The 16,874-nt window shown below is 43.7% G+C and overlaps 1 protein-coding gene across 9 annotated transcripts in view; it reads left to right on the top strand.

Moving 5' to 3' along the window:
- The window catches only part of auts2a (activator of transcription and developmental regulator AUTS2 a), a 1,338,783-nt gene that overhangs the window by 571,968 nt on the left and 749,941 nt on the right, over nucleotides 1-16,874 (top strand). For all 9 annotated transcript variants that reach the window (XM_038814055.1, XM_038814058.1, XM_038814057.1 and 6 more), the window contains one exon: nucleotides 13,270-13,371. In XM_038814055.1, the coding sequence (XP_038669983.1) occupies nucleotides 13,270-13,371 (102 nt within the window). The remainder of the gene's footprint in view (nucleotides 1-13,269; nucleotides 13,372-16,874) is intronic.

The raw sequence follows: 16,874 nt of genomic DNA, 5'->3' as shown, positions 1-16,874 counted from the left end.
AATTATGGCCTACTCCTCTTCCTCGTTCTCATGTCAAATATACTAACCCGCATGCAATAATTATTAAAAAATAACAATGTACTGTCCACGAAGTGACCTTCATACTCGGCCACATTGTGCTGTCTTGCTTCCTTCAAGCCTCTTTCGCCACACCAATCAAGAGGGTTAGATAGAGAAATACAGCACAGAACAGGCCCTTCGGCCCACGATGTTGCGCCGAACTTTTGTCTTAGGTTAATCATAGAATTTTGGACAATTTTTCATGGCCAATCCACCCAACCTGCACATCTTTGGACTGTGGGAGGAAACCGGAGTACCCGGAGGAAACCCACGCAGTCACGGGGAGGATGTGCAGACTCCACACAGACAGTGACCCAAGTCGAAATCGAACTTGGGACCCTGGAGCTGTGAAGCAATTGTGCTATCCACAATGCTACCGTGCTGCCCTTAAGAAGTTAACCTACACTCCATTATTCTACCCTAATCCATGTACCTATCCAATAGCCGCTTGAAGGTCCCTAACGTTTCCGACTCAACTACTTTCACAGGCAGTGCATTCCATGCCCCCACTACTCTCTGGGTAAAGAACCTACCTCTGACATCCCCTCTATATCTTCCACCATTTATCTTAAATTTATGTCCCCTTGTAATGGTGTGTTCCACCCGGGGGAAAAGTCTCTGACTGTCTACTCTATCTATTCCCCTAATCATCTTATAAACCTCTATCAAGTCGCCCCTCATCCTTCTCCATTCTAATGAGAAAAGGCCTAGCACCCTCAACCTTTCCTCGTAAGACCTACTCTCCATTCCAGGCAACATCCTGGTAAATCTCCTTTGCACCTTTTCCAAAGCTTCCACATCCTTCCTAAAATGAGGCGACCAGAACTGCACACAGTACTCCAAATATGGCCTGACCAAGGTTTTGTACAGCTGCATCATCACCTCACGGCTCTTAAATTCAATCCCTCTGCTAATGAACGCTAGCACACCATAGGCCTTCTTCACAGCTCTATCCACTTGAGTGGCAACTTTCAAAGATCTATGAACATAGACCCCAAGATCTCTCTGCTCCTCCACATTGTCAAGAACCCTACCGTTAACCCTGTATTCCGCATTCATATTTGTCCTTCCAAAATGGACAACCTCACACTTGTCAGGGTTAAACTCCATCTGCCACTTCTCAGCCCAGCTCTGCATTCTATCTATGTCTCTTTGAAGCCGACATCAGCCCTCCTCACTATCCACAACTCCACCAATCTTCGTATCATCTGCAAATTTACTGGCCCACCCTTCAACTCCCTCATCCAAGTCGTTAATAAAAATCACAAACAGCAGAGGACCCAGAACTGATCCCTGCGGTACGCCACTGATAACTGGGCTCCAGGCTGAATATTTGCCATCCACCACCACTCTCTGTCTTCTATCGGTTAGCCAGTTTGTTATCCAACTGGCCAAATTTCCCACTATCCCATGCCTCCTTACTTTCTGCACAAGCCTACAATGGGGAACCTTATCAAATGCCTTACTAAAATCCATGTACACTACATCCACTGCTTTACCTTCATCCACATGCTTGGTCACCTCCTCAAAGAAGTCAATAAGACTTGTAAGGCAAGACCTACCCCTCACAAATCTGTGCTGACTATCCCTAATCAAGCAATGCCTTTCCAGATGCTCAGAAATCCTATCCCTCAGTATCCTTTCCATTACTTTGCCTACCACCGAAGTAAGACTAACTGGCCTGTAATTCCCAGGGTTATCCCTATTCCCTTTTTTGAACAGGGGCACGACATTCGCCACTCTCCAATCCTCTGGTACCACCCATGTTGACAGCGAGGACGAAAAGACCATTGCCAACGGCTCTGCAATTTCATTTCTTGCTTCCCATAGAATCCTTGGATATATCCCGTCAGGCCCGGGGGACTTGTCTATCCTCAAGTTTTTCAAAACGCGCAACACATCTTCCTTCCTGACAAGTATCTCCTCGAGCTTACCAGTCTGTTTCACACTGTCCTCTCCAACAATATGGCCCCTCTCATTTGTAAATACTGAAGAAAAATACTTGTTCAAGACCTCTCCTATCTCTTCAGACTCAATACACAATCTCCCGCTACTCTCCTTGATCGGACCTACCCTCACTCTAGTCATTCTCATATTTCTCACATATGTGTAAAAGGCCTTGGGGTTTTCCTTGATCCTACCTGCCAAAGATTTTTCATGCCCTCTCTTAGCTCTCCTAATCCCTTTCTTCAGTTCCCTCCTGGCTATCTTGTATCCCTCCAGCTCCCTGTCTCAACCTTGTTTCTTCAGCCTTACATAAGTCTCCTTCTTCCTCTTAACAAGACATTCAACCTCTCTTGTCAACCATGGTTCCCTCACTCGACCATCTCTTCCCTGCCTGACAGGGACATACATATCAAAGACTATTCCTATTCCTTGAACAAGTTCCACATTTCACTTGTGTCCTTCCCTGACAGCCTATGTTCCCAACTTCTGCACTTCAATTCTTGTCTGACAGCATTGTATTTACCCTTCCCCCAATTATAAACCTTGCCCTGTTGCACGCACCTATCCCTCTCCATAACTAAAGTGAAAGTCACAGAATTGTGGTCACTACCTCCAAAATGCTCCCCCACTGACAAATCTTTTACCTGCCCTGGTTCATTACCAAGTACTAAATCCAATATGGCCTCCCCTCTGGTCGGACAATCTACATACTGTGTTAGAAAAGCTTCCTGGGCACACTGCACAAACACTACCCCATCCAAACTATTTGATCTAAAGAGTTTCCACTCAATGTTTGGGAAGTTGAAGTCACCCATGACTACTACCCTGTGACTTCTGCACCTTTCCAAAATCTGTTTCCCAATCTGTTCCTCCACATCTCTGCTGCTATTGGGGGGCCTATAGAAAACTCCCAACAAAGTGACTGCTCCTTTCCTATTTCTGACTTCAACCCATATTACCTCAGTAGGCAGATCCCCCTCGAACTGCCTTTCTGCAGCTGTTATACTATCTCTAATTAACAATGCCACCTCCCCCACCTCTTTTACCATCCTCCCTAATTTTGTTGAAACATCTATAACCAGGGACCTCCATATAACCAGGGTTCACGATCTGATCATTTTTCCCAAAGAAATCAACCCCCTTTTTTTCCAACAGTCAGTGTCAGTCCCAGCCACACAGCTGTGTGCAAATTCAGAACAAAAGTTTAATGCAGTGTAGACCTTCAGTGCTGAACACTTCTTCCCATAAACAAATTCCATGACAATTCTCCTTGCCCTGTTTTGCCTCTGGTTCTTGAGTGGTGTGCATCGAGCTCATAGTCCATCAGTAGTCTGGTCTCATGCAGTGTTAAGCATGACATTTCTATTCTGTGCATACACTGAACAGGGCTGCAGAATACTGGACAAATTCACAATGGGCCGACTTTTATTTTTATTGTACCGGTGAACTGTGGCACGTATTTGCAGAACACCCTGGGTAGAACTGTGCATTTAGCTGTCAATCCACATTTTTTTTTAAACCAATTTTAGATGCAGTTCTTTTAGGTAATTTTCCATCCTCGTGGGAATTTAACAGGTTATGGATTATGTGGTATGGCTCAGGGGTTGATTTGTGGTGCGCGATTTACTATTGTACAATGCTCTTGATAAATTCAAATTACGACAGGGGTATTGACAACAGGCAGATTGGTTATTCATTCTGCTACTACATCTCTTCTGCTTCCTGCCACTCCACTCCCAGTGTAAGAATTGTGATGGGCTAGGGCGTGTAGCTGACATTTGACTTGTTTATCGCAGCTATTTTTGCAGTATCTACTTTCAAGGAGCATATTAAAATTGATAAAAAAGACGCATCTTTATTTTCTGTTCAGTGTGTCCATTGTGTATTTATTTATTTTTCCCTCCCAAAATGTGGTAACCTGACAAATAATCTGGAAGTAACATTCCTCCGAAGTAGCAATGACGATAGCAACACCGCCTATTCACAGATGAACACCAAGCAGACAATTTATGACAATGGCCCTCAGTAGCACACTGGGTTAAGCATAAAATCTTCACAACCATTCTTGAGTGACACGAGGCCATAAAACTTGCTTGAATAAGGGACTTGTTAATTTACTTGTTAAATCAAATTAAAAATTTATAAACGCTTTTACGTAAATTAGATCTCCTCGATGCTGCTCTCAAGGGAGTGTCGGATCCTAGGATGTAAGAATGCTGATGCTTAAACATTGATGCAGAACAATAAAATCCATTAAACTCTCCCAGGTTTATTACTGCAGAACTGTGCAGCTGTTGCCAGGCATTGCTAAGGGAAACCAAGAACTGATAACATGGAATCTCAATGACTGAAAACTGCAGCATACCTTTCTGCTGCCATAGAAGGACAGGGTTTTTAACAAAACTCTCAGTTTCAGCAACCATTTTATCTCTGTCAGCCATCTTGCCAGCGTTAAGTCAACCATCATTTTTCACCACGTTAATTAGTTTTAGGCTGATGTGCTATATTTTCTTTACTAATTTCATTGGAAAAATACAAGGGAAAACAAATGGATCTGTGGGACTCAATGCTGCTTTATACTCATGCTAGTTTGTTGATGAGAAAAGATGGGACTCATAATTTGTAGGAGCACCTTTATCGGACCTTGGGTCATCCCAAAGCACTTTACAGCCAATGAAGTACTTTTGAGGTGCAGTCACTGTTCTCATAGATCATAGAATTTACAGTGCAGGAGGCCATTCGGCCCATCGAGTCTGCACCGGCTACTGGAAAGAGCACCCTACCCAAGGTTAACACCTCCACCCTATCCCCATAACCCAGTAACCCCACCCACACTAAGGGACACTAAGGGCAATTTATCATGGCCAATCCACCTAACCTGCACATCTTTGGACTGTGGGAGGAAACCGGAGCACCCGGAGGAAAGCCACGCACACACGGGGAGGACGTGCAGACTCCGCACAGTGACCCAAGACGGAATCGAACCTGGGACCCTGGAGCTGTGAAGCGATTGTGCTATCGACAATGCTACCATGCTGCCCTCATGAAGGAAATGCAGCAATCAATTTGCGCACAGCAAGGTTACCACAAAAAGAAAGTGATGATGACAAAATCATTTGTTTTATTTTAGGCAATTACAATTTTTGCGATGTTGGTCGAAAGGGCAATGCTGACCAGGAAACTGAAGAGAGCTCTCCAGCCCTCCTTCCTACTAGTGCAGTGCGATCTTTTTATGCTCGCCTGCAAGGAAACAAGCCCTCAGTTTCTGACTTCGCTGAAAAACGCGAGAGAGCAACGCTCCTTCAGTACTGCACTGCGAGTGACAACCTGTTTCTTGCGCCCACGATATTTTACTCTAAGGCAAGATTGTGGCCAGAAATTGACAAAATGACATCTGGAAGGAAATATACTTTAGATCATTGAACATGCATCTCAAAGGGCCATCAGTTTGAATTTTAGCTCCAGCAACAGGCATTCAAATTCACTTGTAGCATTGGGTATTTCAGAGGGCTTTTAACTGCTATGCTGGTTGGAGTAGCTAACTACTTCATCTTTTAAGGGGTACTACGGGGATTACTTTATTTTCAAAGGACATTGATGAGCGAAACGTTGTCAACAGGTAATTTTATCATGCTCTCCCTTTGTGGAATGTTGAATACAACTGCAATTCAACCTTTGACAACCCTGTGGCCCACATGCATTTGCAATTTATATTTAGTACAGTTTTGAGTTACCAGATTTCTCGAAGTTGTTGGCTAGTTTTTTGTTAAACTTCCAAGTCAGCGTGTGTGCATCCTGCTTTTTTTCCCCCCAGAGTGTGGCCTGGATAATGGTTGTGAACGGAAGGTGCTCTGCAAAAATCCTGCCTCCCAGATTAAGGAGGAAGTACGGCAATTCGGGAGAGCAGGGAATACTTAAATATTCTTCGTTGGCAAATTGTAATTTGCTCATGCTGTCGACTACCATAACCCCTTCAGCCTTAACATTAACACCCTTGTTAGCTTATAGAGTAATAAATTCAGTAAAAAATCCCATTACAAAGCCCACCAAATACAAAGCATTCTTGTCTGTCATCTCCACCTTGGGCAGTACACGCATAGTGCCTATGTCAAATGTTGAAAACTGTGTTCTTGATCAAATGCTGTAGTAATTCCAAGAGCCCATAAAATCTCAACTGCAATGATCAGCACTTAGTTTTCCCTGAAGTCCTCACTGACTTTTAAATCATTAGGACTGAGATCAAGCTTTGATGAGCTGAAACTAAGTCACAGCATTGTTTTTCTTGAAACTGTGGCTTCACTTTCATTTTGGCCTTCCAAGTGCTTCGATTTTCATTGCTTTACCGTCAGATTGAGCTTCTTAAAGCTTTCTGCCTCAACCTCACTCACCTGCTTTATGGCACTCATTAAAACTTTCCTCTTTGGCCACGCTTTTGGGCACCTTCCCTAATAGGGTGGCACAGTGGTTAGCACTGCTGCCTCACAGCGCCAGGGACCCGGGTTCAATTCCGGCCCTGGGTGACTGTGTGGAGTTTGCACTTTATCCTTGTGTCTGCCTGGGTTTCCTCTGGGTGCTCCGGTTTCCTCCCACAGTCCAAAGATGTGCAGATTAGGCGGTTTGGCCATGCTAAATTGCCCCTTAGTGTCCAAAGAATGTGTAGGTGAGGTTGGGGGCTATTTGGATAGGCTTGGGTGGAGTGTTCTTTCAGAAGGTCGGTGCAGACACGAAGGGCCGAATGGCCTCCTTCTGCACTGTAGCGATTCTATGAATATCTCTCAATAAAAGTAGAATGATAGAAGAATGCCAGAAATAGGCCATTCAGTCCATTATGCATGTGTCAGCTCTCGAAAAGAGCTATCCAAATTGTCTCATGCAAGAATAAAATCAGAGCCCTGCAATATTAAGAGCATGCTAATTACCCTGATCCCCTCTGACTAGGTTTTTCCCTGCAAGAAAAATTCAAAGTGCATAAAAATCTGATTTTGCAGCAGCAAATGTAGCAATTTGTGAAATGGATTTGAGCAGATGGAGATTTATTTCCAAGGGATAGGTCTCCAAAATTTAATTTAGCATTCTGTGCTATTTTTTCCAAATTTTGCAACTGTTATGTTATACTTTTGAAAAATGAAATGAGATATTTTAGTTTACATAGATATTATTTGCAAGCTGCATTGAACTCTTGATTTTCACGGTAGAAGGTGATAGACATAAAGCAGCAGGTCTTTGTGTATGCAGTTGCCGTATCGATGTGAAGCCACAATGTGGTCCTGGATCATAGAATTTACAGTGCAGAAGGAGGCCATTCGTCCATCAAATCTGCACCGGCCCTTGGAAAGAGCACCCTATTTAAGCCCAGGTCTCCACCCTACCCCATGACCCAGTAACTCCACATAACGTTTTGGATAATAAGGGGCAATTTTACATGGCCAATCCACCTAACCTGCACATCTTTGGACTTTGGGAGGAAACCGGATCGCCTGGAGGAAACACACGCAGACACGGGGATAAAGTGCAAACTCCACACAGACAGTCACCTGAGGCTAGAATTGAACCGGTGTCCCTGGAGCTGTGAGGCAGCAGTGCCAATCACTGTGCCGGCACAGTGGGAGGAAACCGGATCGCCTGGAGGAAACACACGCAGACACGGGGATAAAGTGCAAACTCCACACAGACAGTCACCTGAGGCTAGAATTGAACCGGTGTCCCTGGAGCTGTGAGGCAGCAGTGCCAATCACTGTGCCGGCGCACATGGGCTGAAGCAAGTCCTTCCATTGTGGGAAGGGGACCAATTAGTGGGTAAATGAATCTCAGTTTACTGATAGATATTGCTTTGAATTGAGTTGTAGTATCACACGGGTTGAAATATTTGCTGAGAGCCCTTGGTGGTGAAACCATTGTTTGTTTTCGAATTATGCCTTTGATGACGCTCTTGTGAAATATCTTGGGATGATTTACAATGTTATGGGTGCTATATAAATGCAAGTTGCTGTTGTGTTGGACATGGAAGTGCCACAGAAGTACGTTTTGACACGGGAGTCACAGCTTGGCGATCGAAAACAGCCCAGCCGCAGAGTCACAAAACTACACATCAGCTTTAGCTTGTTAACCTTTGTTGCTTGGCAACTGCAAAGGATGGATCGACACTGTGGTCACTTCTGATACTAGTATAAATCGGGTTTAGCAAATTGCACTCCAGTCCACCTGAGAGTTGGAAGTTTTGCTAAGTAAGGGTGCCAATGTTCCTCCTTGAGCGACTTTTTTGAGCTTTTCTATGCACCTTGCCATTCTGTACCTCGCCTCTCACCACCTTATAAGAGTTAATGGAGCTACTTAAGTGTTAACGGGTTTGTGATCATTTTTCTTTCAACAGCTAACCATTAAACATCAAAGGAAGAGAAATTAGGTTTTAAAAACCATCAGTAACTTGGCTGTGGTCTTGTTCACATTATTCCAAGGAAACATGCTGATTGCTTATTAAAAACAGTTGTAAATTGTGCATGATAAACTAAAACGAGACAGATTGGAAAAAATTCTTCCTTAAATAACAGTGTTATAAAAACAGAACACTTACTGCGTGGAAATCAATGACAGATGTAGTTCCTGGCAGTTTTGATGGTGCAAGTTACATGAAAAAGACGCTGTATAAATAATTCCTTGCCATGTTTTGAAGAATGAGCAACCTAGCCTGTTGATTGTTGTCAAATGGCTGTATTTTGTGAAAAGGAAAAGGCATTCTGTTATAAACGAAGTAAGCATTCAAGTTGTGGGGAGTGGAATATACAGAGTGGAAAACCGACACACTTTCATTGGGCAATATTGCTGTCAAAAGGAATTTCAAACCACACATTAAACTGGGAGTTGACATTTTATTCGTCTCGACACAATTCTGAGAGGTGTTTGGGATTTTAAATTTTTGTTGCTTCAAGTACCCACAGTCAAAAATGTGGAGCTAAAAAATACTTACACTGACAAGTGTCTGAGGATTGAAAGCTCAAAGGAAGTTTTGCTTAATTATGACTATATTGCAATGTGTTTCTTTATTCTGTCACTTTCTAGGTAGATTTTGCAGGTTTTTGAGTACCTCGCTATTCTATTTTTCATTGCAAAGGTTAATATTAATATTAAAGCCATGATGTGGAGATGCCAGCGTTGGACTGGGGTGAGCACAGGAAGAAGTCTTACAACACCAGGTTAAAGTCCAACAGGTTTGTTTCAAATCACTAGGTTTCAGAGCACTGCTTCCTCACCTGAGGAAGGAGCTGTGCTCTGAAAGCTAGTGATTTGAAACAAACCTGTTGGACTTTAACCTGGTGTTGTAAGTCTTCTTAATATTAAAGGATATTGCTCCCCATATATTTCCTTTAGTATTTTTAACACCACTAAGAGCCTTTTTTGTTGGGTTTACGAATGGGATTCACTTGTGCTCAAATTCTTTTTGATCCTATTGATCGGCAGAAATAAGCGGCACAGAGTGACATTCAGAAACAACAACATGTCGTTCACAACCTCCTTTGTAGCCCAGAAGGGCAACTTCCTGTCTTTCCATTCCATGTCACAGAATGCTGAGACACAGGGTTCTCTTCATAATAATAAGCTGCTACTTTGACAAGGCTGTACGAGGAAGATTTGAGAGAGTCAAACATGTCACTACAAAAAGAACAAAGGAATATCCAGGACCAACCTGCCCCCAACCCACTCTAACGCACCTTTTTATACTGCACTGCGAGTAATTAGCAGAAGTCCACAGATCGATTTTGGGCTATCCAAGATGCAGGAAACTGAGAGTGTAAACCTTGGCCTATAGATTTCTTTTTTAAAAATATTTTGTTCAAAACATTATGAAATTCTTACATACAAAGGCTTTTACTTTAACAAAGTAACAGCAACACCCTAAATCCCCTATCCCCCCTCAGCATCACTATCCTCCCTCCTTGATCCCCACTAACACATCCCCCTAGCTACTGGCCATGAACAGGCCCTTATAGAAAGTGATGAAGACATCCACTTGGAATAGACCCTCTCAGGGTATATTTAACTTTTTCCAATTGCAGGAATTCTACCAGGTCACTCAATCATGCCGAGGCCCTGGGGGCAGTGCCAACCTCCATCCAAGGGGCTGGTTTAGCACAGTTGGCTAAACAACTGGCTTGTAAAGCAGAACAAGGCCAGCAGCGCGGGTTCAATTCCCATACCAGCCTCCCTGAACAGGCGCCGGAATGTGGCGACAAGGGGCTTTTCACAGTAACTTCATTTGAAGCCTACTTGTGACAATAAACAATTTTTATTTGATTTCATTTCAAGCAGGACTTGCCTCCGAGCCACCAAAGAGGCAAGCTCCGGGGAATGTGACACCCCAAAGATCACCACCAATGGACATGGCTCTAGTTTGACCCTAACAATCTCCGGCGTGATCTCATAAAATGAGACCCAGAACCCAACTAACTTGGGGCAGGACCAGAACATGTGTGTGTGTGTGGGGGGGGGGGGGGGGCACAAGCCCCTCTGACAACGCTCACACCTGTCTTCCACCGCAGGGAAGAACCCACTCATGCGCGTCTTACTTAAGTCCACTTTTTGTGCTACTTTAAATTGTATCAGGCTCAACCTAGTGCAGGAGGAGGTAAAGTTCACCCTATGCAGGATCTCACTCCACATCCCTCCCTCTAGCCCTAGACCCAGCTCTAATTCCTACTTCCCCCTCACCTCTTCTAGTGATGGTTTAGATTTCTCTTGTGTATTGAAATGAGTTTCCTCAACAGAAAGGTTAAATAGAGGAGAAGTAAAAAATCTGATGGCTAATGAAATTTCTGATGAATGGCCTATTATTTTTCGCGGGTATAGCTTGCAGTTTTCAGGTCACTTCTTAGGTGGAGATTTCCTTTGCTATCTGTAGTGCAATCATAAAGATACTCTTCATATTGTGTTTATGATTCATTACAAATAGTGAAAAAAAATGTTCTCTCCCATCTTGCGGTAAATCAGTTTTATTGCATCCTTGTTTTCTTCCCCGAATAAATATGATTCCAACCGGTGAATGCTAAACATATTTATTTAACACTGCTTCAAAGTGCAATTTTACTTGCCTGTTAACACGTTATTTTAAATTGGCTAATGTCCTGCATAAAAATAATGTACCAAGGAACGCATCACTGACCATTCTTATGTAAAGTTCACTGATCAGGGTATATATACCTTTCTGTTTATGCAATTTAGCAATCCTAAAAATGAAACCACAGCACGCAAGATTCCTGGGCCGCAATTCTCCCAAAATGTTTCTCAGTGTGGTCTCCCGACGCGTTTCCCACTGGGTATGCAGCAGCAATCCCGATCATAAACCACCCACAGTTAGACATCTTTATGGAGCTTGGGGTGATTTGAGTCGTGAATGGGATGTGCAGGATTTAAAGATGGCAGCAAGGCTGCATTCTCAGATAGAGGGGTGCCATGTTTAAAGGGTGCCTGCATCTGGGAATAACGCTGCGGACCCACGCCTTCTTGCCAGCAAAGACATCCCCCCCCCCCCCCCTCCCCCCCAATCACCGGCATCATCTCCCCCACCGCCGGGTCCAGAGACACCCCTTCCCCCATGTGAGAGACACCCTGCTGTGGGGACACCAAAGACGCTCACTCTCCAGCCCTCCTTCAGGGTATGCCCTTGGCAGTGCCCCTTGGAACCCAGCCATGCCCCTGACCACCTTACAATGGCTACAATGGTTTCCAAGCCCCCCAGATAATCATCATGTCTGGTCTCCGTTTTTGGAGAGCAATAGTGATTCCCACTAGCTTCACATTGCGCCAGCGAGTCGGAGAATTCCAGGAGCCGGGTGATTTTGGCTTGAAGTCGAATCTGCAAATTTAAATTAGGATTTACATAATAATAATCTTTATTATTGTCACAATTAGGCTTACATTAACACTACAATGGAGTACTATGAAACTCCCCTAGTCACCACAGAGGGACAATTCAGAATGTCCAAAATACCTAACAGCACGTCTTTTGGAACTTGTGGGAGGAAATCGGAGCACCCGGAGGAAACCCACATGGACACGAGGAGAGTATGCAGACCCAAGCCAGGAATCGAACCTGAGACCCTGGCGCTGTGAAGGAACAGTGCTAACCACTGTGCCACCAATATCTGTTAGTTTGCGACCTCACTGTCTGCCATTAGTCCTGGGAGTGGAGGTGTGGAAGATTTCTGCCCATTGACTTTGCAGGAGAAAATAGGGTAACGTGACAAACTTTGCAAGCATCAATATCAAATAACTTGAATTTATTCTAAAAATGATGGATCAGACTTGGCATCATAGATGAAAATACATTCTTCGCTCAGCTCATTCAATGCTCGCACCCTCGGTCTTTCCTTGTGCATTTCTGAAACTTTTTATTTATCTCCATACCATGAAAGCAGCTGTAGATTGTACAATTCATGGAATCAAACTGTTTGCCCCCCTCCCGCCTCAACTGTATCGAGTGTTACCCTCCTCTTTCCAGCCACTCTAATGTGTCTCCTTCAACTATTTTTAAGTGGCATGTTACGCATATCGGGCTTCGAGTGGCATGTTGTTCTTCTCACATTTCCTACTAAGGCGACAAAGCTGCCTTTGACCCAGTTGCAGTCCTCCTAGGAAAAGCATCCATTCAAAGTGCTAATGGCTACAAAAAAGGCTCTTTTCATTTTAATTATGTATTTTACTCCAGGGTGTTGTTCTTCCCCCTCCTATTTGCTATAAATGATGGATGGTGTTGGTAAATGGCAATTTGTTCTCTCTCTGTCCTCATTTTTATTGTCCTACAAAGTACAACTTGTACAAACTGGCTGCCATATGAAATAGCCTGTCATGGTAAACAATTCCTCAGAGTGTATGTGATGTGCCCACTTCACAAATCGGTGGCTCTTTTGGCTTGGTTCGTTCTGTTGACTTTCCAGGCAGAAGCAGTTACGGGTGCTTTCTTTTTGAAGTGAATCTGGGGGGGGTTGGCAAGGATGGCTGGTTGAAAAAATGCACCAAAGCCAGCTAGGCAGGCTAATAAATCCTGCCTTGGCTCTGATGTGAAGTTAGCAAACATTATGCACGCACTGTTCTCCAGGCTGTTAGACTCAGACACTTGGGTCATATCGTTTTCCATTTAAAAAACAATTTTTTTTATTATTGTGCCTGGAAAATGACTTCCACTGCTTTCCACGAGTTTGCTGCTGGAGTCTGATAAGGCCGTCCCGACCTCCATCTTTATAGCTTTCATCTTTTCTCTTTGCTTTGCAGCTCAAGCCTCCTCAGCACAGCTGCAGGGACAGCGACAGTGAAAGTATCAGCAGTGATTCTAAAGCTTCGAACCGAAGCTGCTCACATGAAAGACTGAGTGATGTAAGTATAAGACATCTGGCTAATGATCTTCACCACTGCGCCGCCCTCTACCTCCCCACCAACCTCCCCCTCCACCCCCTCCCCAAACCTCTTTAAATGTACACTGTTACCAGCAAGCACTGGGCACCACGCAGGCATATGCACATACCTTTCTGGGAAATATTGGGTGTTTAAATGGTTTGTGTTTGATGTGCTAATTATTCAAAAGTGCAATCAAATTCATGTCGTAATTAAAATTGTCAGTTGGCAGACAAGCTAAGAACTGAAAAAACATGGCATAACAAATGAAGTGAAATGATTCTGTGTGTAGCTATATGATGCTTCATCAGGCGTGAAATTAAATAAGTAATTTGATGTTAACGTCGGAAATTGAATTGATGTCTGCTGTCCCTGTTCTGATGATCCTGCATTTAAAGTAGCCCTGCACTTGCACAGAGGCAACCCCTCCCCAATGTACAATGTTTTTGATAGGCTATATGTTTATGTTAAATGCGTTAAGAAAGGCAATCAGTGCGCTGAATGAGCGCTGGGCCATGATGTGGCCGGGTTTCTTCCAGGCCACACTGGCTTTGAGTCTCCAGCCCTGTGTGTGCCTGTCCCTCAAATTCAATTGGACATCTGCTCATACCTTTGCTCTGTGGTCTATTCCATTTAACATTTAACCCTTTGGCATTATCCTGTTATCTGCCAAAATGATGCTGCCTGCTGTAAATACTATTTTGCTCCGTGACACAGAAACAGATTCATTAACCCACTTGTCATTCTTACTGTTGCCGTCGTGAGGTCTCATTGACAACTGCTCCCATGTCATTATCGCTGTGCTGTACAGCGAACTAAGTCCCATATGTTTCAGCTATTGATTCATGAGATGTGGGTATTGCTTGCAAGGCCAGCATTTATTGCTGCTTGAGAAGGTTATGATGAGCTGCCGCCTTGAACCACTGCACTTTGTGTGGTGAAGGTTTCCCAGCTGTTGTGGTACAGCTAAGTAGCTTGCAAAGCCATTTCACAGGGCAGCTAAAAACATGCGGCCATTACACTGGAGTCTGGAGCCTAGGCCAGACCAGGTAAGGATGGCAGATTTCCACCTCTAAAGGACATCAAGTGAAGACAAAGGGAAACAAAGTGCAGAAAACAAAATTCTATGCTTCAAATATTTTAGAGCTCATTAGCAGAGTTCAATGGAGATCCATTCATGAGAGAGAAAAATGAATAAAGTATTGTGTTTGAGAGAAAAGATCTGGAGCTGTACAAATACTATTTTGCACTGTGTGTCGTTAAAAAATATAGACAGGCATAATAAGCCTCAATTCAGGAAACAAAATTGGCTTTAACTTGACACATGCAGTAAATAGACCGCTGGATTAATTTTATTGTATGCATGCTGAGATAAAGTTTTGAAACGGATTGGTAATTCTGCCATGTCTCAGTGGTATCACATTGGGGCAGCAGGTTACGAATTCAAGTCCCACTCACCAGACCCAAACACAAAATTTAGGCTGACTGTCCAGTGCAGTGGTGAGCGAGTTCTGTCCTGTCAGAGGTTGCAGCTATTGGATGTGACATTAAGCCAAAGCCTCAACTCTGTTCCCAAATAGACATGGCAGTATTTTGAGACAAGAGGGGAGCTGTCCAATATTTATCACACATCCAACAAATCTGGACAGATCACTTCGTCGTTATCACATAGCTGTTTGTGGGCTCGCTGTGTAATGAGCCATCAATCGAACGCGAGACGAGTTGCTGTACAAAAGTTAGGCTTTAATCAGCTAGAAGTTAGCCCTGCGGTCGACTACAGTAAATGGACAACCACCGGGCGTTCTGACTATTTATAACTCGGTATAGAGGCGTGGTTAACTCAGCCTCTCGACCAATCAGAGAGCCGTCACATGACTGGTCTCAACCAATCGGTCGAGAGGCACATGACCGACCAGGGCCAATGGTAAGCCGGTGTTCTGCACCAATGGCAGACAGCTATGCAAATCATACCACCACACTGTGCACAAAATGGCTGCCATGTTGCCCACATGACATCAGTGACTATACTTCAAATGTATTTCTTTGGGGTAAAACACCTGGTGACCTTTTGAAGTTGTGAAAGGTGCTAACTAAATGAAAGTATAAAAGTGCTTTGACTGAACAATGCATGTACAAATAAGAGCCAAATAAATATTTTTCTTTTTAAAATTTCAAATACATTTTTTAAAAATATGGTGTTAATCAATGTTTTTCTGACTTACTTACAGTTCCCTGGCAGTGATTGGAAGTTCAACATTGTCAAAATTTTACGTTCAACATATCAGACATTGTATTATTTAGATGCAGAGTAAAGATTCCTATTCTTTAGCCCTACAACTTGCTTCAATTCCCACATAAAGTGATGCTGACAAGGATTTGTTACTTACGATTCTAACAAATGGGGGGGAGAAAATCTCTTTCCCCATCTGTATAGGCTGAATTTGAACCAGTCTCCCAAAACGAGTTCTAATACTTGTGATGGTGCATTTTTGAACTAACATCATCTTCACTGTCAGTGGTTTCCTGCAAGTGACTACATACAACAACCAAAGTAAGGAATTTAATGTTGAATGCCTTCAGCTGGTTTTGTATTTTTTTTAAATTGAGAGCATCCAGTTAATTTTTCCAACAAAGGGCAATTTAATAATAATAATAATCACTTATTGTCACAAGTAGGCTTCAATGAAGTTACTGTGAAAAGCCCCTAGTTGCCACATTCCGGCGCCTGTTCGGGGAGGCTGGTACGGGAATTGAACTCACACTGCTGGCTGTGTTCTGCATTACAAGCCAGCGATTTAGTTAAACCAGCCCAATTTAGCGTGGCCGGTCCACCCATCCTCCAAATGTTTTTGGGTTGTGGGGGTGAGACCCTCACAGACACGGGGAGAATGTACAAACTCCACACAGTGAACCGGGGCGGTAATCGAACACAGGCCCGCGGCACAGTGCTAACCACCGTGCTGTCCTGTTATATATTGTTTGGAGTGTTGGGGGCATGATTTTCTTTTTTTAAAATAAATTTAGAATACCCAATTCATTTTTTCCAATTAAGGGGCAATTTAGCATGACCAATCCACCTAGCCTGCACATCTTTTTGGGTTGTGGGAGCGAAACCCACACAAATACGGGGAGAATGTGCAAACTCCACACGGACAGTGACCCAGAGCCGGGATCGAACCTGGGACCGTGGGACCGCAGGGCTAACCCACTGTGCCACCGTGCTGCCCTGGTGGCATGATTTTTGGGAGTGGGGGCGTGGGAGGAGATTGAATCTGATTTCTCATGCAAGGGCACCTCATTCTTGACTATCTTTTGGGAGAAAGATATTTTGTCCCTTCTAGTTCAGCAATGAGCATGTCTGATCTCACGGCCAGATTTGCAAGGAATATGCTCTGATTGTTCCCCTAGCCACACCACACGTAAATATTCATTTCTGGATAGCCTTGGGACTCGAGGGCCATAGCTTTCTTTTCAATGTGATAAAG

Source organism: Scyliorhinus canicula, chromosome 12 (assembly GCF_902713615.1).
Source record: "Scyliorhinus canicula chromosome 12, sScyCan1.1, whole genome shotgun sequence".
In the NCBI taxonomy this organism is placed as follows: domain Eukaryota; kingdom Metazoa; phylum Chordata; class Chondrichthyes; order Carcharhiniformes; family Scyliorhinidae; genus Scyliorhinus; species Scyliorhinus canicula.
The sequence above is the reverse complement of the archived record's forward strand: the minus strand, read 5'-3'. Positions and strand labels throughout refer to the sequence as shown.